Raw genomic sequence first — 23,292 nt, forward strand, 5'->3', positions numbered from 1 at the left:
ATTGCTAAGATTCCAGAGCAGATTGAGTAAACTTGTAATATAATCATTTCATAAATGTTTCTCACTTTGAACAGCATTAATTCATATCTAAACCATAGTCAAAGGGATCTTTGGGTCATAAATGTGCAAGTGTGCGATTGGCTGTTGGGCTACACATAGGATCCACTAGTCTGACGGACAGGCTGTCATCCTGTTCAGTAACATGCAGTCTGGAGAAAGGGTCAGCTGGTGGTCAGACTTGCTTCTTTCAGACGCAGTCTCTCTTTCTGTCATAAAAAAAAACAGAAACATACATAATTTTGAACTCTTATTCAGCTGTGCTTACATTATTCATGAATGTTTTAAAAATCGGATTCATAAAAGAACAATAGCTACTAGTGTTTGCTTATCTATCTGCCACCAATGAAGACAAACGCTTACCAGTCCATTCGCACTGGCCCTTCTGGTCTCAATGCTTTTCTCTGCTGTCATGTTGCGCACTGACTGTTGGGCCTCTTTGATTCTGAAGTAAAAAAAATAATAAATAAATTGCAGATGGATTGCATTTTATTTATCCGCAATGTTTCAAATCCAGCAAGTTTTAACTGTCAGTGACAAAATTACCCTTAACTTGGTTATCACAGCAACCAGAAAATATGATGCTAGATACTCAAGATGCTGTTAACTCTCACCTCAGTTTGGATATGACCTTGTTCTCTCTCTTCCATCTGATCTTGAAGTCATTGCAAAATTCAAACCAAAATGTGAAAACATGGCCTGGCATAATCTCTTGCTCCCCGGAACGTGACTGCAGCCCAAAATACTCCACTAGGTAAGAGAAGCTGAGGAAGAAAAGACATGAAGCACCAAAAAACAACCAGGCTTTTCAGGATGGCTATAATTGTAAATTAACGTAACTAAAAATAAGTTTTTTTGTAATATTTTCAACAAGAGGGATGTGCCTGTACCTTTTACGTGCTGATATCACTTGGTGTTCCACAGCAGTTAGCTCTTTTTGTGCTGTAAAATGAAAAGATGTGTATCAACATTTGCATTTAGACTGTATCATAATCAGTACCACATTTTTCATTTTCATAAAGACTCCTGCAAATGGTTTCAATATTGAGAGCCAATATCTCTTCTATTACTTCAGGATCTTAATTTTACCTCTTTAGCAGCCATATCCCAGCTAACAAAATTATGTTCTAAGAATGTTTTGCTGATGTTCCCATTCAGTTATGAAAACATTATTTCTGAATGTTCTCTGAACTTTCAAAATGCCCAGTTTTTTTAATGTTTTATTTTTTTTTATTTTTTTTTGCCATGCGAACATTAAGGACACATTCCATTTTAGAATTTTGCAAACATTATGGGAACATTACTTTTGAATGTTCTGAATGTTCTTAAACAGGCAGTAACAATTACAAAATGTTAGAAGAACGTCCAACTAAAATGTTTCAGGAAAAAAAAAGTTCCATGAATGATGTATAAATGTTATTGTGCTAACATTTTAAGAATATTAGACCAGATAACTCTGAATGAACATTCTATTCATGTTAGTGGAAGAATGTTTGCTCATTACTTTAAGAGAACCTTGCAGAACTTGTTCCTGCACTGCTTTGTCTGTTATGCTACCAATAACATTATCGTCCCAAATTCCTAGCCTTTCTACCAGGGCCTCAAAGACAATGTTAAAACTGATGTTTCTCCTTTACTAAGAAGTCTCCTTCATAGCCAAAGTCTCTCTGATTCCTATCTCTGCATCTGTCTTCTGAACCTGACCAGCAATCTTGTACAGGTAGGCAGTCACAGACACTTATCAGGTCCCCAAAAGGGCATATGGCAGATATTCTTCATGACTGCAGGATGTGTGCTGTCTTATCTGTGTAGTGGAGACAATCAAATAATTGTAGTAGGAAGAATGTGAGGAAAGGAAAAGCTTTGTTTTAAACGTGCTGCTATATACATAAACTACATACAGAATTAGGGCCCTATTTTAACGATCTAAGCGCATGGTCTAAAGTATAAGGCGCAAGTGCACTTAGGCCGTGTCCGAATCCACTTTTGCTATAGTTTAACGACAGGAAAAATGGTTGGCTAAAAGGGTTGCCCCTAGATTTCATTGTGATCCTTTTATTTTTAATATTTGGCATGTTTGTGTGCTGCTGCACGTCCCTCTGTGTTTAATAAGCGTTGTGGACCCTCCTATAGGCTCACATTACTAACGCGCTCTTTAAATAACAAAAAAAATTCAGTTGCCTCAAAATAGCAACGCGCCATCAATGCGCCCAATCACACCTCGTTTTCAGACCAGCACGCCCAAGGGCGCACAAATGGGTGCAAATGCATTTGCTATTTAAACAACGGGGCGCAGGACGTAAAAATGATAAGTGCGTCGGGCTGAAACTAGCATAAAACACTCGCGTTGCGCCTGGCGCTGCATTGCGCCGGGTGTATGATAGGGCCCTTAATCTTATTTGTCTAGTTGACTAGCATTGTCTCATCCAGTTTATATCTCCATATATCTGGCTCGATCTGCAAAACAAAACAATCCTGTACAATCTAAGCAAACATTTGTACTCCTCTCCATCAATCTTCTAGAGAGGCAGGTCGTCTCAGAGACCAACTAGACTTTATATCTGAACAAGGAAGACAAGAGGGATCGGCTGATGTGACGGAGCACATAATTAGAAGACTTAAAATCCTCTTCTTAAAGGTAATGTGGGGTAATCTCACGCATCATAGCATAGCTTAGCTCACCGTTGGCAATGAAAAAGTCCATTTTCTCCTTGAAGGGATGTATGTGCTCTTGAGACGAGTTGGTACACACGGTTAGAGCATCCTTTTCACAAACTGTACGAGACAAAAGTAATAACATTGGGTTAGAGTAAAATCCCCGACCAGGTCCAATTTTCAGAAGCCAGTCATTGTAAAACAAAGTTTACACTAACTTTAACGCAATATTTTATCCTAAACTAAACAGGGTTTTTTTTTGTTAGACCACCATGAGCGCTTACTTTTTATTCCAATAACCCAGATCTTGAAAAAAAAAAGCCAAGAAGCACACAACTACAAAAGTGCAAATATAGTGAAGCTCTTTCTAATCACATTACTAATAAGCTTATATACTAATATTTAACCATTATGTTATTTGACAAGTAGATAATGTTGATTAAGATGATAAAGATAAGTGATTTGGGCATTATTGGTGACACTTGAAAGAAATCAGTACTTTTACTCAGCAAGGATGCATTAAATTGAAGTGTCATGATTCTGCCATGTCCGTGATTCTCTTTGTATTGCGGCAGGATCATGACAGACCCATGTTCTGTGTGCAAGCACATGGCCTTGTGTTTTGGTCATGTGCTTGTGTTGTCTCGTCTCTTAAACCCGCCCCCTTGTTATCCTGATTCAGTCATTATTGCTTTACCCGTGTCACCTGTTATGTCTTGATTAGTCTCCTTATTTAATCCCCTTGTGTTTGCTGTCTTGTGTCGGTTCATTGCCAAATGTTACCTGTGAGTGTTCTGTGGAAAGTCTTGTCATTGAAAGTCGTAGTTAGTAGTCATTGTGAGTATTATACAAAGTGTTGTTTGTTTCTTGTTCAGTCATTATCTAGTCTAGTCTTGCCAGTCTTATATCCCTTGTTTCGTCTGTTTTGCCCCCTCGTGGGTTTTGTTTTCCTGTTTTGTCCCAATAAACCCTGAGTTCATTGTACACTGTCTATGTTTGGGTTCATCTCCGTGCACACCCGTAACAGAATGAACCGACCAACATCGAACCCAGCAGACGGTATGTCCTCCCTTGTCAAGCATGACTCCGATGAACTTAAGGATTGGTGGTTCAAGACCATCGCTGACTCGCGGAGAGGCAAACTCCCGATTCCCGCTCAGGGACGGCTATCGATAAGGGAGTATGCTCGGGTTGCGAACGAGAGGGGGTTTTTCATCCCGGAGTTCCTCCTAAACTGCTACCTCGTTGCAGGTCTCAACTCTCTTCCACCCCTGGCTAAACGGGAGGAGCTGGTGACCTATCCGTTCACTGATTTGGTGGATTGCTTGTCTCGGAGAGAGTCACAGACACCCACGAGCTCATAATCCGCCAAGCTGCCCGTGATCCCGGAGGGTCGTGTACTAGCTGTGGTCACACCTGGGGACCAGGCCCACACCGCTTCAGTTCCTGAGACATCATCTCCGCCCACGAGTATCTGAGGCAAACGGGGAAGACGTGTCTCGTGGGAGTCCGCTTCGGAGTCCTCCGCTGCGGAGTCAGCTCTGTCTGAGACTGCCCTTCCTGGACCAGTTACGGTTCCTGTGGAGCTTCCCCAACCGGCCACGAGCCCAGCTTAGGTCTCCCCGACCTAAGAAGAGGAGGGGAGTCTCTGGTCTGTTTTCGTCCCCTGTGTCTGCAAGCGCTGTCCCAGAGCCCGCTTCTGTAAGCGCTGCCCCAGAGTCCACTACTGTAAGCACTTTCCCAGAGCCCGTTACTGCTGGCACTGTCCCAGAGCCCGCTACAGCCGAAGGTACCGTTCCGAAATCGGTGGCTGCGGGCGCGGCTCCAGAGTCCGCAGCAGTAAGGGCTACTCCTAAGCCTACAGCCATGAGTGCTGGAGAGAGGGAAGCGGCCGATTCAGCTGTGGTACGCTCAGTTTCAGCGAAGCAAGAGATGCCGGTCATGATTGCTGCAAAAACCGTGTCAGAATACTTGTCTCGTCTCATCAAGATCCTTGATGTCCCTGTCCGTCCTGTCTCGCCCTTAGTGCCAGTATCCGCCGCCGAGAGCGCTGCACCCACGCCTGTCGCCGAGAGCGCTGCACCCACGCCTGTCGCCGAGCGCGCTGCACCCACGCCTGTCGCCGAGCGCGCTGCACCCACGCCTGTCGCCGAGCGCGCTGCACCCACGCCTGTCGCCGAGCGCGCTGCACCCACGCCTGTCGCCGAGCGCGCTGCACCCACGCCTGTCGCCGAGCGCGCTGCACCCACGCCTGTCGCCGAGCGCGCTGCACCCACGCCTGTCGCCGAGCGCGCTGCACCCACGCCTGTCGCCGAGAGCGCTGCACCCACGCCTGTCGCCGAGAGCGCTGCACCCACGCCTGTCGCCGAGAGCGCTGCACCCACGCCTGTCGCCGAGAGCGCTGCACCCACGCCTGTCGCCGAGAGCGCTGCACCCACGCCTGTCGCCGAGAGCGCTGCACCCACGCCTGTCGCCGAGAGCGCTGCACCCACGCCTGTCGCCGAGAGCGCTGCACCCACGCCTGTCGCCGAGAGCGCTGCACCCACGCCTGTCGCCGAGAGCGCTGCACCCACGCCTGTCGCCGAGAGCGCTGCACCCACGCCTGTCGCCGAGAGCGCTGCACCCACGCCTGTCGCCGAGAGCGCTGCACCCACGCCTGTCGCCGAGAGCGCTGCAGAGTCGGAGGTGATGAGTCTCGCCTCTTCTTGGGGAAGCCTTGACTCTTCAAGTAACTCTGTTCCCGTTCCTGCTTCCTCTTCCCCTGTCAGTTCCCGTGTCTCCGTTTCGTCTCCCGCTGCTGCTGTCTCCACTGCCCCCGGACTCCCGTTTGTTTCCCCCGTCATGGCTCAACCCAGGACTGTTTCTCCCTCTACCTCACACCACTCCACCCAAGTCCTAAGCCCACACCCCGTAGTCCCAAGATCACCGTCCCGCCTACCCACCCTGGACCCTCGCTCAAAGACTTTGTTGTCCCTCCGCCTCCCCTTCCTAGTTTATTATTTTTGATGTTCCACCCCAACCCTGTCATTGTTTACTCTTGTATGCCCTTGTTATTTGTCATGTTTTGTTGGGTCTTGTCTACGTCTCAGTCAGTCTTGTCCCGTGTTTGTCTCCTTGGGGAGCGTCTGGTAGCCGTTCCTTAAGGAGGAGGTTCTGTCATGATTCTGCCATGTCCGTGATTCTCTTAATATTGCGGCAGGATCATGATAGACCCATGTTCTGTGTGCAAGCACATGGCCTTGTGTTTTGGTCATGTGCTTGTGTTGTCTCGTCTCTTAAACCCGCCCCCTTGTTATCCTGATTCAGTCATTATTGCTTTACCAGTGTCACCTGTTATGTCTTGATTAGTCTCCTTATTTAATCCCCTTGTGTTTGCTGTCTTGTGTCGGTTCATTGCCAAATGTTACCTGTGAGTATTCTGTGGAAAGTCTTGTCATTGAAAATCGTAGTTAGTAGTCATTGTTAGTATTGTACAAAGTGTTTGTTTCTTGTTCAGTCATTATCTTGTCTAGTCTTGCCAGTCTTATATCCCTTGTTTCGTCTGTTTTCCCCCCCTCGTGGGTTTTGTTTTCCTGTTTTGTCCCAATAAACCCTGAGTTCATTGTACACTGTCTATGTTTGGGTTCATCTCCGTGCACACCCGTAACATGAAGGTCACAGTAAAGACATTTATAATGTTACACAACTTTTTAACTTTCTATTCCCCAAATATTCATCTACAAAAGATACTCACCAGCACAACTGCTTTCAACACTGATAATAGTAAGAAATGTTTCTTAAGTAGCAAATCAGCTTATTAGAATGATTTCTGAAGGATCATGTGACACTGAAGACTGGAATAATGATGCTAAAAATTCAGCTTTGCCATCACAGGAAAAAAATACGTTATTTTTAAATTGTAATAATATCTCACAATATTACTGTTTGTACTGTATTTTTGGTTAAATAAATGCAGATTTGGATGGCATAAGAGACTTATGCCATAAAAAACATATACAGTATTTCAAAATATATCATTGGTGAAACTAACAAAACATATTTACTTAATATAATGTACTAAGTAGAATGTATGTGGCCATGTTTATCCCTCCGCTCACATTCTGAGTAGGCCCCAACTGCTTTTTTACCAGAAGTCCAACAATCATTCACAATTTTAGCTTAAGTTGGTTTATCAAGTCATCTAAAACAACAGCTACTGCGGTCAAAGCCATTAGCGCATTACTGATTACTTGCACATAGAATGAAAGCACTTTCTGCTGATGAAGCAAATGCTGTTAGTGCCTTAATTATGGCATCGTTGCAGTGAATTATGTCGATCACATCTGTAAAAACAATGGTTACAGTAATGGGGGAACTTCCAAAGCCTATAAACAAGCTGAGCGTCAGCCTTCTTTGTATGTTGGATTTTGTAATAACTGTATAATATACATACAACTGCTCCAACAATGAAAGTCAATGAGGTCCAAAACAGGACCCCAATGAATTTCATTGTATGATGACATTTCTCAAAATATCTTCTTTTCTGTTCCACAGAAGAAAGAAAATCATACAGGTTTGAAATTTAATGAGGGTGAATAAATAATTACCTTTTCTTTTCTTCTTTTGGGAAAACTGTCTCTTTAAACCCTTTTGGTTTGCACTTGTTCATAACCTATTGTCAAGAAAACACCATAGAGCTAAAGCTCCACCTGTGACTGAGTCAGAGGTTATCAAATGTCTTTTTCTCTAAAATCTGTTTTGATGCACCTCTGATCACATCCTCAGATAGTCAATGTATCACCCGTGGACCTACACAGCACTGTTTGTTCAACGTCCAATCAGGGGATCAGAGGAGCCAGTCTCCTGCCTCAGTCATAATACACCCTGATGGGAACCCGGGACTGTTGGATACGCTCCATCTGCATCTCACCCCGGATAAGGCTACACATACTACTGTTTTCATTGAGCATTTGTATAAACTGTGAACACAGCTGGAAATGAAGAAACGGTTGGGAATCTTTTCCGCAGCATTTCCACGCAAAATATCAATTATAGTTTAAATTGATAAGATCCTCAAATAGTGTGTCCACCAAGGCGGCTCACAGCAACATTCAGGTTTTCTCAACTGTGGACCTCGGCGAGCCAAACCACTGCCACAATGATCTCAAAGAGATCAAAAAGATGTCTCAAACGCAAGCCAGCTGAATCAGCTGTGGAGTCTCCACGCATTAGATGTGCTTCACAATGTTGTCATCATTGTCTCTGGAAAATAAAATCACAGGGACATTCCCTTTTTGTGCAGGCACACAGTGACTAATTTGATTAGTGCAGCACTTTTTTGCTCCGCAAAATTACATCGCAGACAAATGCGGTCACCTTGAACAGCCAAAACCTCAGTGGGGCTGTAAGTAATTCGAAAAAATCGAACAAACACAGCATAAAAAACAAAGACATGATTCTCTCTCAGTCATGAGGGGAGTTCAAACAGGAGGACAAAAAAGGGAGAGCGCGATGGGCCAGATTTGGCAGTCTCTCCGTCGCCCGATAAGAAAGGCTTGTTGAGAGGTAAAGAAAAGAATCTCTGACACACATCTGCGGGGCCACACTGAACACGGACTGATACAGTGTAGCAGGAGAATGGCAGTGCATCTCTGCGCAGATAAAGCCCATCCCGCCAGCGATAAGCTGCTCTTCTCTCAGATTACATAAGCGCCAAAGCACTGTAGCCTTTGGCCCCTGCGACGGAGCTAAAGAATCACACAATGCCAGAGCATCTGATGGGCAGGATTAAAGTCATATCTAAAAGGCGCCATGGCAAAATCACACAGACTTCACTTCGTCTCTGCATCTGTGCGTGCACATATATACATAGGCAAACACGTCTGTATATTCCACCTGATCTAATGTGGTTTAATAATGAGTTGTTGCTAACAGATGCTGTAAAGTCCTCAGGATTCAGCTGGAGCCATGTTGCAGGATTGCAGACATTCATCCCACCTATGTAATCTTGCTTCTTTTGATGCTATAGTAAATCAGTGGCACGCTAAAATCGTTTCTGAAGACCTTGAGAGTGTTTTTGGTAATTCTTACCTGTCAAGTCTCTGTTCATCTTCCTGAGATCCTTTGAGAGGTCATCGAACTTCACTTGAGAAGAAAGGAAAACATCTTGAGGTTCAGGCAAAGGAAAGATGCTCTTTTCTGTCCCAGCGTTCTGGAGAGAGATTGAAGGATCAGTGAAACATATGAGTATCCACGGCCAAGAAAGACTTAAAGATCTAGATTAAAACACATGTTCTTAGAAATATTTGTGGTTGGAAAGATTTTGTAATGTTTTTGAAAGAAGTCTCTTATGCTCACCTACATTTATTTGATCAAAAATACAGTGAAAACACTAATATTGTTAAATATTATTACAATTTAAAACATTTGTTTTCTAACTTAATTTATTTTAAAATGTAATTTGTTCCTGTGATTTTTTTCAGCAGACATAAACCAGTCTTCAATGTCACATGATCCTTCAGAAATCAATCTAATAAGCTTGGGCAAACCGTGATACATTTTTTTCAGGATGAATACAATGTTCAAAAGAACAGTGTTCATTTGAAATAGAAATCTTTTGTAACATTATAAATGTCTTTACAATAAAAGTTTACATTTAATACACCGTGAAGCAATTTTGTTAAAAACATTTTTTTTTTACTATGATAGCACCTTGACATCTTTTTTGTTTCTGCCACCTATCAAAATTAATTTCAATATAGAAATTAAAAATGCGTTTATAATAGAAAAGGTTTATTGAAGACATTGTATAAATTGCATTTGTCATGTATCACTCCATAAATTAATAGATAGGATGAAAAATGAGTCATGTCACTGACTGAAAACAATGTGAACAGATGAAGATCTGCAGTGTGCAAAATAAACAAACTGCATGTGAAAGGTTACATGTTCATGTTTTACCTCATCAAAGTGACGCAGATAGTAGGAAACAATGTAGTCCAACAGACTAATGTGATTTTCCTGTAGATTTATAGAGAATTATGTCAAACACTTATGTCATTCTGTACAAACTGCCAGCAAACAAAAAGAACAAATCGTGCTCTATCGGGCTCTATCAAACACCTCAGTGTGTGAGGTTATAGTGTTTTCACAGTGGCAAATGTAGGAAATATTTACCCTGCTCTTGACATCCTTAAGCTTGGGAAGAATCTCAAGCCCAAAGCCATCGGCCTGTCCTCTAGCTCTGCTCCCACCATTCATGTAGTTTCCCAGAGCAAGCACCAGTCCCATCACCTGCCTCACACTAACTTTCTCCAAAAGACACTAAAACACAAAAGACACATCAACATTTATTTGTGCATTTATCACATGGAGATGTTAGAGACAAAGCAAGCACTTAGACCTCTCTTGAATAAACCGCAGCTGCCTGAAGGGCTGTTTTTTGCTCTTAAGAATGCCAGCGTCGATCAAATCAAATGTTTGATAATATCTCAGGTCTGACCTCTTTGAAAATGCCTTTGTACCTTGCAGACGTGTAGAATAATCTCGGTCTTGCGCTGTATGGAGGCAACCGCGTCAGTGAACTTCGACTGAAAAATTAAACAGTGAACTCGACTGGAGAACTCAGGGACCTGGGAGAGTTCATACAGGAATCTGTCAAGGAAAAGCAATGAACATCTGTCAACCTAAAGTGCGTAGTGTTGAAAACACTACTTTTTCTTTGTTTGTTTTCAAATGAAGGAACTTTAGAGAAGTATACATTGCCAAGAGCATACAGAAAGTGCCCTTGTGAGGGACAATTGATGTATCACTAGTTGCATAAAAAAGTGAGTTATCTGGTGTGTTTCTGGAATATCTCACTGTTCAGGCTTGTCCAGTAGTTTGACCTGCTCCTCGTCTGAGGTTTCATAGTGTTTCTTAATCTTCTCTAACTCCTCAGGCTGAGCTCTCTGGGAGAAACAGAACAGACGCATTCATATGAAAACTGACCAATGATACACACATAAACTTATGAAATCACACTGGAACTATCTATTATTTAGTTATGTTGGAACTGGAACTAGAGAGACAAGAAGGGTGATACAGAATCTGAAGACTTTATGTGCATTTTCTGAAGTGATTTTGGGGACAAATGTGTGTAGAATGAACTTAAATACAGTAAAATAAATCTTATTGGTCTCTGAAAGTATCATCATTTTTTTTAAAGGAATATCCCTATTCCTTGATTACAACAAAATTAATTTTCACTCATCTCTGAGTTGCAGTGAAACACTTACAATGGAAGTTAATGGGGCCAATCTTTAAACATTAAATACTCACTATTTCAGTATTTTTCAGTATATTCAGTATTAACTATTATAGTAATGCCACAAAATGTAAACAAAATGAGTGTTACCATGATTTTATTACCCTTTTCTGTGTAAAGTTACATCCAGTTTTACAACTTTGTCACCATGACAAATACCATAATCCCTAAAGTGACTACAAATTATGATTTAAATAGTTTTACAGCTCACATAATACAATAGTTTAATAGAATAATTAACATAAGTGCTTTATAAACAATTATAGTATCCATATTTCTCACTCCTCTAAAAACTGGCATCATACACTTATACTCAACCTCAATTTTTACTAATTGAAAAGGAGAAAACATGCAAGGGGTGCGAATGTGAAGGACTTGTGTAGTTCTACTGCTTTGGAGGCTATGATTTAGTGTGGGCCTGTACATAAGTCCGTTTCCAATGTGGCAGGATACTTACATTTTCATACAGGGCTTCGATAGCATCCAAGTCAACCACAGAATTGTCCAGATTCAAAACAGCTGTGAAACGAAGAAGTATTAGTCTCTAGACAAGAAGACTGATTAGTTATTGGACATACGTGTCATGGATGTGATATGTGAATGTAAAAGTCTAAATATGTATTTGAGAGTTTTCCCCCCCCTGTAACCAAACCCCCACCAGCCCCACTTACCAAACATATACTTTGAATTCGCTCAATTGACTAAAATCATCAAAAAAAAATCTGCCTGTCTGACTATGTTAAGGCAAGCTGTGATGAATTCAGGATGGTCAATGTGAAAAGTATATGTTTGGTAAGTGGGGCTGATAGCTATACATGCAAAAGATTATTTCTAGTGGTAAACCACAAGACAAGTTTATTTAACAAACATACAGCCAATTTATCCTTGATAAGAGCTGGAGCCAATCACATTGTTGCAAGATATGTCTTTATATACAGAATTATTTCAACATCATGTCTTAGCTTGCCTTTTCTAACCAGGCCACACAAATATGTATCATTTTAACATGTCTGTTTATTATTAGTGGAGGCAAAATTAGTCTGGACAGAATAAAAAAAACGAGCTGGTGGTTGAGTATTTCTCGGCATATATGAGTCTGTTCAGTGTGATTTACCTTGCTGGATGTCCTTCATCTCCAGGTGGAGACTTGAGATTAAGATGCCCACAGCCTGAGAGCGCTTGCCATCCAGTAATTTAATTACCTAAAAAAGTTCATCAATCAAAAAAAGTCCACATTCACAAGACAACCCACACTTGTAAATGACTCTGATCATAAGATAAGTGCCTTCTGCTTACAATACCATATGAATACAATGTCTTGAGGACTCATGCTTGTATTACGCAAAAGTGGAACGAATAAATAACAAAAGAACCTTTGGGAAATTCCAAACCTCCATTATAAAACCCGCCTCCCAAAGGTAACAATGGCATGATCACATTTCAAGCACAGGTTCATTTATTTCCTATACAATTATATCAATTTCAAAGGCAATTGTAGAGGCATTTGTGGGATCCTGATATTACTCACAAGCATTTGTATCAAATTAATGGATTTTAAAGTTTAAAGTGACTGCACCTGACAAATGATGTTTCTGTTTAAGAAAAGTAATTAGCAGAGGTGAATGGATGAATGCATCAGTTCCAGTTATGTATATAATTCGAAAGTGCTGACAACTGCTCCACCTAGTGGACACGTCTCAAATCTGAACTTTCTGAACTTGCCAAGCAGTGCATAACATTTATGCATTTTAGCAGATGCTTTTATCCAAAGCAATTTGCAGATTTTTTTTTTTAAATTAGCTGAATCAAACCCACAACCTCACATTTGCTATAAAAACTGCATTTGCTATATAGATATAAAAAGGCAAAAAAAAGCAAAAATGAATGGGACTGCCATTCAGAATAAGATCCTCTCTATGTTATATCATTTTTTTCCTATCTTCAGGGCAGAGCGGTACCTTCCTGGCTTTGGTTTTCTTCTCATAGGCTTCGGATAGGGGCTTTCTTTTGGTGGGCGATGTGGCTTTAGCAAACAGTTCCGCAAAATCATTGGTGTTTATTATCTGTGGCTCTTCCAGGGAACTCCACAGCATATCGCTCCTAAAAAAAGACAGAGAGATGATGAGATTTTTTTTTTTATAGATATTTTGCATTTACAACAGTTTCTGCTCAGTCTAAGGCTTATTGTGATTGAATCTTCACACTTCAAAGACATACAGGCCACCAACCAAAGCATTTCCTAATACTAGCATCTGTAAAAACCACGTTACACGAGTAAAGTGAGTTATTTACTGTTGCTGAGCAACCTTGGCTGAAAGCAGGAAAAGGAAAATCAACAGGAGCAGCATGTGAGTAATCTGACATGCTAAATTTTCTCTCCCATAAAAATAATTAAGGAGCCAGGACGACGGCGCACAGCTAAGCTTAGCTTTGGCTTGACAAAATGCTCACGAAGAGAGCAGAAAGCTTTCATGAGGAGTCAAATAACATTGCAACAGCACAGAGGTGGCCGGGGAGCCGAATCCCACAGAAATCCACACCGCCACTAGAGGTCCTGGAAAGACTGCAGCTCAGCCTGTGGCTGGCCCCTCATGCAGACAAATGTCTGCAGTGGTCTGTCTTAAACTTCCCATGAGGTCTGACGAGGGAGAGTTGAAAATGTCAGCGTCACTAGTGGACATACATTGCGTGTTTGAGGAAACTTTTGATTGAGGAACAATGGAAATGTTGTTTATAGGTCTATGGTTGAATACAGGTAGAGTGGGATGATGTTTATTTTTAGTTTAAAGTACTTTTTATCTATTTGTAAAAGTTAATTGTGTTCAATGTTGTTATTGTTGTCTAAAATGATCTAATAAAAACGTCAAAAGCACTAAACAAAAGTACTTAAAATTTTAAATATAAGCTGTTTCACAATATTAATAAATACTATAATACTTTATAAATAATACTAAAAAGACACAGATTGTGTCAGTGGCTAAACCCTTTATCATTATATCTTAAATCAATCAATCAATCAATCAGACTTTAAATACTTATCTGATATTTATTGACATTCACACAGTCAGTCATGAGGGGCCTTTTATAAAATACATTTTCCTGTTTTATGGGGGTTTTTTTGGTCACACTCACACAACACGCTGTAGTGAAGCAGATATGATAAAATATTTTCTTTTTTAGATGACATTATTTTTTTTTTATTATTATTGAGTTTTTTCTTCATTATAAGCATTTTTTTTTTTTTTTATTGAGTTTTTTCTTCATTACTAGCCTTTTTTACTATTCCCCATAAAAATAACCCAGAAATTAAACAATAAAAGAAATGATACAATTAAACAAATGAGCATCATGTCATTGCCCCATGTCAATTAAAACATGATGTAAAGTGATGAGAGATACCTGTTATCTTGAATCTGTATTCGTGTCCAGTAGAGCGATTTCATTGGACAGACTGGCTCCACTAAACGTTTGCGAGGAGGATTGTCTGCTGCTGTACCGAGGAAGGTACCAACTCCATGAGGGGGATTAGAGATCGAGTGGAGGACGGGTGGTAACGGTGGAAGACCACATCCTGTCATTGGTGGAGGTGGAGGTGGAGGAGGAGGAGGCACACTTCCTGGGTTATCCAGGGGCGGAGCAGGAAGTGGAGGTGCATTAGGAGCACAAGGACCAGGTGGAGGTGGAGGTGGAGGAGGAGGCACACTTCCTGACTTATCCAGGGGCGGAGCAGGAAGTGGAGGTGCATTAGGAGCACAAGGACCAGGTGGAGGTGGAGGAGGAGGAGGAGGAGGAAGCACACTTCCTGGCTTATCCAGTGGTGGAGCAGGAAGTGGAGGTACATTAGGAGTACAAGGACCAGGTGGAGGAGGAGGAGGAGGAAGCACACTTCCTGGCTTATCCAGTGGTGGAGCAGGAAGTGGAGGTACATTAGGAGTACAAGGACCAGGTGGAGGAGGAGGAGGAGGAGGAGGCACACTTCCTGGCTTATCCAGTGGCGGAGCAGGAAGTGGAGGTACATTAGGAGTGTAAGAACCAGGTGGAGGTGGAGGAGGAGGAGGAGGAGGAAGCAAACTTCCTGGCTTATTCAGTGGCGGAGCAGGAAGTGGAGGTACATTAGGAGTGTAAGGACCAGGTGGAGGTGGAGGAGGAGGAGGCACACTTCCTGGCTTATCCAGTGGCGGAACAGGAAGTGGAGGTACATTAGGAGTGTAAGGACCAGGTGGAGGTGGAGGTGGAGGAGGAGGAGGCAAACTTCCTGGCTTATCCAGTGGCGGAGCAGGAAGTGGAGGTACATTAGGAGTGTAAGGACCAGGTGGAGGTGGAGGAGGAGGAGGCAAACTTCCTGGCTTATCCAGTGGCGGAGCAGGAAGTGGAGGTACATTAGGAGTGTAAGGACCAGGTGGAGGTGGAGGAGGAGGAGGCAAACTTCCTGGCTTATCCAGTGGCGGAGCAGGAAGTGGAGGTACATTAGGAGTACAAGGACCAGGTAGAGGTGGAGGAGGAGGAGGTGGAATCTTGTTTCTGTCCATCTGTAACTGAGGTGATACAGGTGAGGCAGCTGGTGGAGGAACTGTCTTTTGTCTTTCAGTAAAGTTTTTTGTTGAGTTGAGGTCAGCATTTTTAAGCAGGGGGTCAAGACTCCTGCTCTGCGCTTCCTTGGCCTCCTCAGACCTGATGAATGTCTCTCTGTCGGTCTGAATGCACACAGAGTGGAAAGCCCGTGTTTTGATGTTGTCGTCAGTGGACACAGCAACATCTCTGTGATTTCTGTGAAGATCTTTGTCTTTCTCCCTTTGTAAGCTTGCAATGGTTACCGCTAGTCTGGACAGATCCTCTTCGTTCTTCTCTTTTAACCGGAAGAGCTCAAGTTTGAAGTCGGCCTGTATTAAAGAGTTCAAACAACAAAATGTAAATAAAAAATGTATAACGTTTGATAAAAGTGTCTGCTAAATGGATAAATATAATGTAAAGCAAATGTAAACATATTCAGTAGTGTCCTAGCAGACGACACAATCTTGAAATCTTGAAACCTTTTTTGTGAAATGTTTTTTCTTGAAAAGTGGGTTTTGCTTGCTTTCTTTAAATGTAATGTAATTTGGCTTGATACTTCTATAGAAGAAGTGTGGCTTAAGTGTGACTATATTCAATAAGCAGCATAGTACAATACATTTGTAAAAGCACTGATTCTGGAAACACGCCTTTCCTGGGAGAGGTTTTAAATTCGTGATGCTATTAGTAAACTGTATCCCTTCAGTTGTAAAATACTGTTCTTGAGTTTCCCACCTGTAACTTCTCCACCTCTTCATTACATTCTCTTTTTAGTTGCAGAAGAGCAGCCTGATGCTCTGAGAACATAAAAGAAGGACATCATTATGGCTAAATATATCACAAAACGCATTGAATAGTGCAAGAAATCCAATAAAATAGTGCTCTAACTAATATACTAATGTACTACTGTTCAAACATTTGAGATCAGCAAGACTTTTTAATGTCTTTGGAAAAAGCCTTTTATGCTCACCTGTATAAATATAGTAAAAACAGTAATATTATTACAATCTTAAATAACTGTTTTCTATTTTAATATATTTTATAATGTAATATATTCCTGTGTTGGCAAAGCTGAATTTTCAGCATCATTACTCCAGTCTTCAGTGTCACATGGTTCTTCAGAAATCATTCTAATATGTTGATTTGTTGATTAAGAAACATTTCTATTATCAATTTTGAAAACAGTTGTGCTGCTTAATATTCTTATGGAAACAGTGAAACATTTTTTTCAGGATTCTTTGATTAATAGAAAGTAAAAAAAACCCAGCATTTATTATATATTACAATCTTTTGTATTCATTAAAAAAATGTCTTACTGTCATCAATTTTGATCAATTTAATGCATCCATACTGAATAAAAGTAATATTTTTTTGTCCTTTTTTTCTTCCTGACCCCAAACTGAATACATGAAGAATTGGATATCCATTAAATATTGTAGATGTAAACTTTCCAATAGATGGCAGTGGTGGGACTGTTATATAGGGATGATCACTGCCTTGTCTAGAGAACCATGGGAAAAACCAATTTCCTCAAGTATATTTAAACATATGACAACAACACACATTGAGTATGTGTGCTTAGGTGTGTTTGAGGACTCCACACCCTTTAAATCTACAAGATACTGCAATACGGGCAATGTTATGGATGGTCAATAAGTTTGATCAATGCAAAAAGATTAATGACTGCATTGCTGAGAAAACTAATTTTCTTACAAGTAACAAACAATGTGACATTGTATCCAAAGTAAGTTATTTCATCTGCAGAGTTGCCCTTCAGGAACACATTTAGGGTGGAGGTGTAGTGGAATATATTTGGACAGTGTTGTTACATTTTATACAAAAGCAAATATTTGAATTACAGCAAACATTTACACTTACTGCTTGTTTTCTTCTTCAATTATACAATAAGCCCTTACCAGCTTCCGTGTATTTGAGACCAATCTTCTCCTCCTCATTTTTCAGTTTTGGTGGAGGCCAGACAGTCTGAAGTCGCTTTGGGGTGTGCTCCTCACTCACATCAGCCTAAGACACCAAACAGCAACAATTAATGTGCATTGTACTGTTAATATCTGTTGAATTAAAGGACCTAATAAAAAAAAAAGAAAAAAAAAAAAGAAATGAAATGAAATAAGGATGCAGCATCCCCACGACCCTGCAGAGGAATGAATAATAAAAAATAACTTTTTTTTAGGTGTACATAAAAGAAGGCTCTTTATATAAACTTTATGCATTGATACTGAGATGTCACCAACAAATGCAATCATCTGTTCACTGCATACTTTAGTTTCTTTGTTGTCTGGAGACTTGCTTGAGTTCCTGTCAAAGAAAGCTCTGAGGACGTCTTTGTCCCTGTTGATCTTCTTCTTTACAATGTCCAGGTCCATGCGATTTGAAGTGTCTTTTTTGGCAGATTTAACTGTGAAGAAAGCCTTCAATGCACCTAAGGCCGTCTCTGCATTTGTAGATTTGTTGGTTTCCTCAGACTGGGGAATGACCGGCTCCTCTACAGTACTCTCTGGCTTTTCAGCAGGGTCCTGACCGATTGGAGACAGTGGGGGGCTTGACATGCTCTCTTGCTTTCTCTTCCCTTCCCCCTTGCTGAGGAATTGGGTAAGCTGTTCCAGGAAGTCTCCCTTGACTTCTTTCTTAGACTGATCGGTAAAAAGTCCTCGTTTGGTAGGGCTTTGGGGCTGCTCTGTAGTTTCATTTTCCTCAAGTGCTTCTTTCTTGGGGCTGAGCAGCCCAGTGAAGAGGGACGACAGTTGGAGCGGTTTCTCTTTTACTGCAGTTGGGGAGAGTATGGTTTGGTCTTTCGTGGTCTTCTCAGTGGAAGATGAATCTGTATCTAACATGGTGTCTTCTTGTATTATTTCTTCCGCACTCTCTTTATTCATTTCTCCCTCTGTATGCATTTTTGTCTCCACCTGGATGACTGAAGGCACCGGTTCTGTTTCTGAATTAGTCTTATTATCTAGCTCAGACGAACTGGAACTGTGTTCTTCAGTGTCACAGAGGTCAGAACATGTTAAAATCACACCTCCAGCCTCAAAATGTCTAATTTGGTTCTCCTGGCTTGTGGTTGGTGGATGGACGTGCACAAAAATGCTGTCTGAACTTGCGCTGCTTTCATTGCATATAGCTTGGCTACCTGCAGTCTCATCTCTCAGTTGGATCTCTTCAGTATCAACACACGGTCCAGCAGAAAGAGCTTCAACACGTGTAAGGGTGATGACCACAGTTCTGGTGTTCACAGGTGAGTTTGATGAAAGAACCTTTTTATCAGTGAGATTATGAACTTCACAATGTGCTAATGTTGTCTGAACGTCCATGTTTGCAGATGCCTTGTGGTTAGTCAGAGTTTGTTCATTTACACCAGATTTGGTTACCTCTGGAACATCTGCAGTGTTTGGAAGATTTCCACCAGACTCTATTTTGCTCTCAGGAGCAGATACTTCCCGGTGACTTTGCACTGAAATTCCGTTATTGCTATTTGTGGATGAATTCAAAGACTCTTTTATTAAAATATCATTTCTGCTTTGATTGTCTGTGAGGACTCTCTCTTTCAATGGTTCTTCCTCAGCAAACAGCTCCTCATTGCTGGAGTTATCTGATTCCATAACAACTGTCTCATTTGCAGATATGTCCTGATTGAGTCTGTGTCCTTCTCTGAAAACAGGTTCTTTATTATCTACTGTACCGATTACTGGATCCTCAAGTTGTTTGTCCAGTCTGTTAGCACTGCCACTGGCTGAGACTTTGCTAAGTGATTTAGACGGTGTGTCAGCTTGACCATCTGTTACATCCTGGACAGTATGGCGCACAACTGATGTTTTATGGTAATTATCTCTCTGGTGCATAACATTGAGGTCTAAGTCTACTTCCTCCTTTTCTGAAGAAAGATCTATTTCATTAACATTCTGATACTCCGATCTGTTGACATGGTCCTTTGTCCTGTCTTCCTCAGGGTTTGTATGTAAAATCGTAACAATTATAGCAAAATCCTCCCCTTGATCATCAAAACCATCCTGCCTTTGAACAACTTTTTGTAAACCATTAACCTCTCTTTCCTTAGTCAACAAGCAAAAAGAAGTCAAATCTGGACTGTCCTCAGTCAGTGTTTGGAGTTCATGTTTTTCATGGTGATTAAAAAAGTGTGCTAATTTGTCAAAAAATTTATTGATGGGCTTACTCTCCATTTCCTTCCAGTATGGTTCACAGTCTCTTTCAGATCAAATGTAGTCTGTATTCAAACAAGAATATTCCACAAGTGATTAAAACCAAAAACAAAGTCAAAATTCAAATATAGGTAAAACTGATAGGTCTATGCAGTAAAAAGAAGAAGAAGAAGAAAATCCAGGTTCTTTCCAATAGTCTTCCCAAGTCCATTCACCCATCCCTGAATGTCAAGCCCTTGTGCTGAACAACCATTGACAAATTATGAATATGAATTTATTCCTACTATACTCAGTATGAGTTCCATTTATTAGTCTTCTACTGGTATGAAAAACTGTTTTACTAAAATAATTTGAGTTCGGTTAAAGTCTAATGTGTCTTTATTTTTCGTAACATGTTGTCCTTACATGAAGTTTCCAGAATCATGGATGCCAGGAAAATATGCATTAAAGACCAGAGATGCTGTTCTCAGGCTCTCATTAAAGGAGAGCTGAAGAAATGGAAAAAAAAACATTCCGCAACGACCTTCCAAAATAGTGCCAGCATGCAGCTTGCTCCCTTTATCCAGCCTTTACTTTTATTTAGCCTCTTCTTTCTTTTCCATGTAAGATTTTGTACTTGCTCTTAATCCACAATTCGCAACAAAAGCGCATACGGCAAAACATTAAATCCTGAGAGACGCATATAGGCAAAGAGTGCTCCACCCATTTATTTTCTGCCACATGACAGGATTTCTGGTCCCGCTCTCAGTCATCCATGAGGAAGAAGTAGCATCTCAGTACCACACCCAGAAGAGCACACAAAACTCCAGTAAGAGTAACTGTCCAGACAAGACAGTCTATCCTGCTTCTGTAAAGCTGGATATCTCCTTCTGTCCACTTAACACTGGATAACATCACATTAATCACCACGATTAACCTGTTAACCCCACCTACATCCTTGTTTTGTCACCTATGGTTTTGTTTGTAGAGACTAGGCCTCCTGACACCGTCACAGGTATGTTTTTACTACAGTAATCCACAAGGAAGAAAAAACAATGTAAATAGAGATTCTTTAGCACGATAGACCTAATAATAATAATAAATATACAGTTTTACATCACATGAAAATATATAATGTAGTTTTTTTCTTAATACTGTTTTTTTGTGAGACATATATACATCAATGTATAAAATAATACACAATAACGGTTCACTACAAATCTGTCAAAAATAAAACTAATACTCACAGTGAGGTCATGGTCAGGAGAGACATGTGGGACAATGACGATTTCATCTTCTTCAGCTTGTTTGTGCTTGGACACAGAGTTGCAGAAGGGCACATTTTCACTGTTCTCAAATGGCCACTTCTCTTCAGCATGCACCCTGTTCTCGTTCTCCTCTGTGAAAACACAAACAAACAAAACAAAACTAAACAAATTTATTCATAATCAAGGTTTTTAATGACTCAAAATAACCCACCAGACAGGTGGCTTTAGATTTGGACTCTGCAACAAAGAATATAATGAATATGCAATGCATTAGCCAGATGCATGAGTCAAAAGTTGTTTTGTCAGTGACAGCCGCTAGCTCTTTGTAGACCTGAGTAAAGTGAAGAAAATAAAAGCACACATATTTATAGCTACAATGCTGTTTGACATATGATAACGGTTGCACATCATTTTAAGATGTATTTGTCAACATATAAATTGAAATATATGAAAATCCATGTTTTTCCTTTTTCCTGTGAGCATAGCTAAAAGGAATATCCACAGACTGCCACAGAGTGGACATTGAAGTGTACTGCAATTGAGAGGTACATGAATTGACTCAAGTCTCAAATTAGTTATCTTGTCTCATTAGTCATTACCTTTCATTTTAAAATACATTTTAATATAGAGTAAAAACAAAAATGTATCCCAATAACTGGACATTCTGAAAGTGAACATAAATCAGAAAAACACATGGAAAATCTCTACACAGCTCCAAGAATCAATAAAGCTTTTATCCAATATACAGCTGAGGTTCACAGCAGCGAGAGTGTAGGAGACCTGAGATCCACTCCTCTCCCCAGGCCTCCCCCTGCAGAGAGAAATAATGAACACACAATCAATGGACAGATTTCATTGAATGTGCAGGAGAGAACAGGAGTGTGCGGTGCAGCCATAGAGGGTGCAGCAGACAGTTACATAATTTTAAAAAGGCATGCACAGGTCACAGGTTGCTGTCTATTGTGGAAAGAAAAGCTTATGGTAGGCTACATTGTCTGAAGGACTGTTGTTGCTTTTTTCATTATTAGAAATTAAAGAATGTGCATCTAACGTAGCTGGGCTACAATTAAGTACTTAAATAAATATTTAAGTAATCTGCATTTAAGTATTAATATAGGCTATAATATTTTGCAAACATTTGACAATATGCGTACTTTATTTGCAACGCCGGGCTGTGACGTCATCAAATACAGACGACATCAGAGTCGCGCAGATGGACAATGGTGTAAACAAATAAACATTAAACACCATAGTTTAATATAAAATATGCTTACCGGTATATTATAAATCCATATGTACTTTTATTAACAAAACGTTATCATACATTCAAATTGAAATAATACCGTATTGTTGCAACTTTGAATGTAAATTAATATAAATCAAAAAACTTCCATATAAAATGTATATAAAAATGTTGTGCATTTATATTAAATAAAAATAATGTATAATCCAATGTGTTTCCCCTGCATGGTAACGTTAATCATAACGATCACATTTCTCGTGCACTTTAGCCTACTCATGCACAGCACAACTAGCTAACTCCTCTCCTGAGTTAAAATACAAACCCAGATAGCACACGTACGTCTGACCAACGTCGGCCCCACATCGAGCGTCGGCCTCCCTCCCTATAACATCGCAGAGGCGTCGGCCAGGCATAGGCAGATCTCCTGTCTGTCAGTGCTCTAACAAGCTCCGTTACGTCGGCTTTGAGTCGGCCCACTATACGGGAGGCCGATGTCGCGTTTGCGCGGGTCCATCTCAAGCATTCAAACAACACAATTTATTTTATAATTAACCATTTTGATAAATTATGTGATAAAAAATATGAGAAATGGCTGGTCATTTTAGACATAGGCCTATAGAGCTATAGGCTGCGCTGCACAATTCAAAACTCTCCGTCTCAGACATGTTCAGCACTATTTATCGTTCGTTTTTAAAGGGATGAATGGCTGCACGCGATGAATTAAGTGACAGCGCATGGTTCGTGGTCAAAATGAACACAGATTGACATGAAAATATAGTAATCTCACCATCAATTAAATTAAACTATTTTTCACAGACAACTTTTTACTTTAAGCCCGTGGTAAAAGCAATTAACACTTACCAGGAGTAGGCCTATACTTTAGAAAAAATAACTAAAGAATAAATAATGCGAATAATCAAATAATAAATAAATAATAATCAAAAGTTTTTATTTTATTTGTATTATTCTTGTGACCGCAGTATTATGTGTGGGCATAGGCCATTGCACCTATGAACTAGTCATATATCTCCAAAATCAGTTTTAAATTCATAATTTAATTTAAGTGCTGCATGATTTTGACGT

At 40.6% G+C, this 23,292-nt stretch overlaps 1 protein-coding gene across 1 annotated transcript; it reads right to left on the reverse strand.

Annotated features, from left to right (window-relative positions):
* Nucleotides 1-163: 163 nt before the first annotated feature.
* On the reverse strand, nucleotides 164-19,829 carry fmn1 (formin 1). Its single transcript, XM_056240116.1, has 17 exons — nucleotides 17,824-19,829; nucleotides 17,461-17,566; nucleotides 16,280-16,341; nucleotides 14,396-15,876; nucleotides 12,955-13,096; nucleotides 12,111-12,198; nucleotides 11,454-11,515; nucleotides 10,552-10,640; nucleotides 10,215-10,344; nucleotides 9,868-10,014; nucleotides 9,652-9,711; nucleotides 8,782-8,902; nucleotides 2,740-2,832; nucleotides 948-999; nucleotides 672-821; nucleotides 421-502; nucleotides 164-266 (listed from the first exon to the last, which is right to left on the reverse strand). Exons 1-17 carry the CDS (start codon nucleotides 19,738-19,740, stop codon nucleotides 222-224), a joined length of 4,827 nt encoding a protein of 1,608 aa, XP_056096091.1. The 5' UTR covers nucleotides 19,741-19,829; the 3' UTR covers nucleotides 164-221.
* Nucleotides 19,830-23,292: the final 3,463 nt, after the last annotated feature.

Source organism: Rhinichthys klamathensis, unplaced genomic scaffold (genome assembly GCF_029890125.1).
Source record: "Rhinichthys klamathensis goyatoka isolate OS25496 unplaced genomic scaffold, OSU_Roscu_1.1 h1tg000579l_1, whole genome shotgun sequence".
Taxonomy (NCBI): domain Eukaryota; kingdom Metazoa; phylum Chordata; class Actinopteri; order Cypriniformes; family Leuciscidae; genus Rhinichthys; species Rhinichthys klamathensis.

Excerpts from the sequence above, each read along its gene's own strand:
- fmn1 (XM_056240116.1), bottom strand. The coding sequence starts at position 19,740 with ATGGAGAGTAAGCCCATCAATAAATTTTTTGACAAATTAGCACACTTT. Across the intron at positions 15,877-16,279 it reads AAGAGGTGGAGAAGTTACAG|GCCGACTTCAAACTTGAGCT; the intron begins GTGGGAAACTCA and ends TCTTTAATACAG. Across the intron at positions 9,712-9,867 it reads TTAAGGATGTCAAGAGCAGG|GAAAATCACATTAGTCTGTT; the intron begins GTAAATATTTCC and ends ATAAATCTACAG.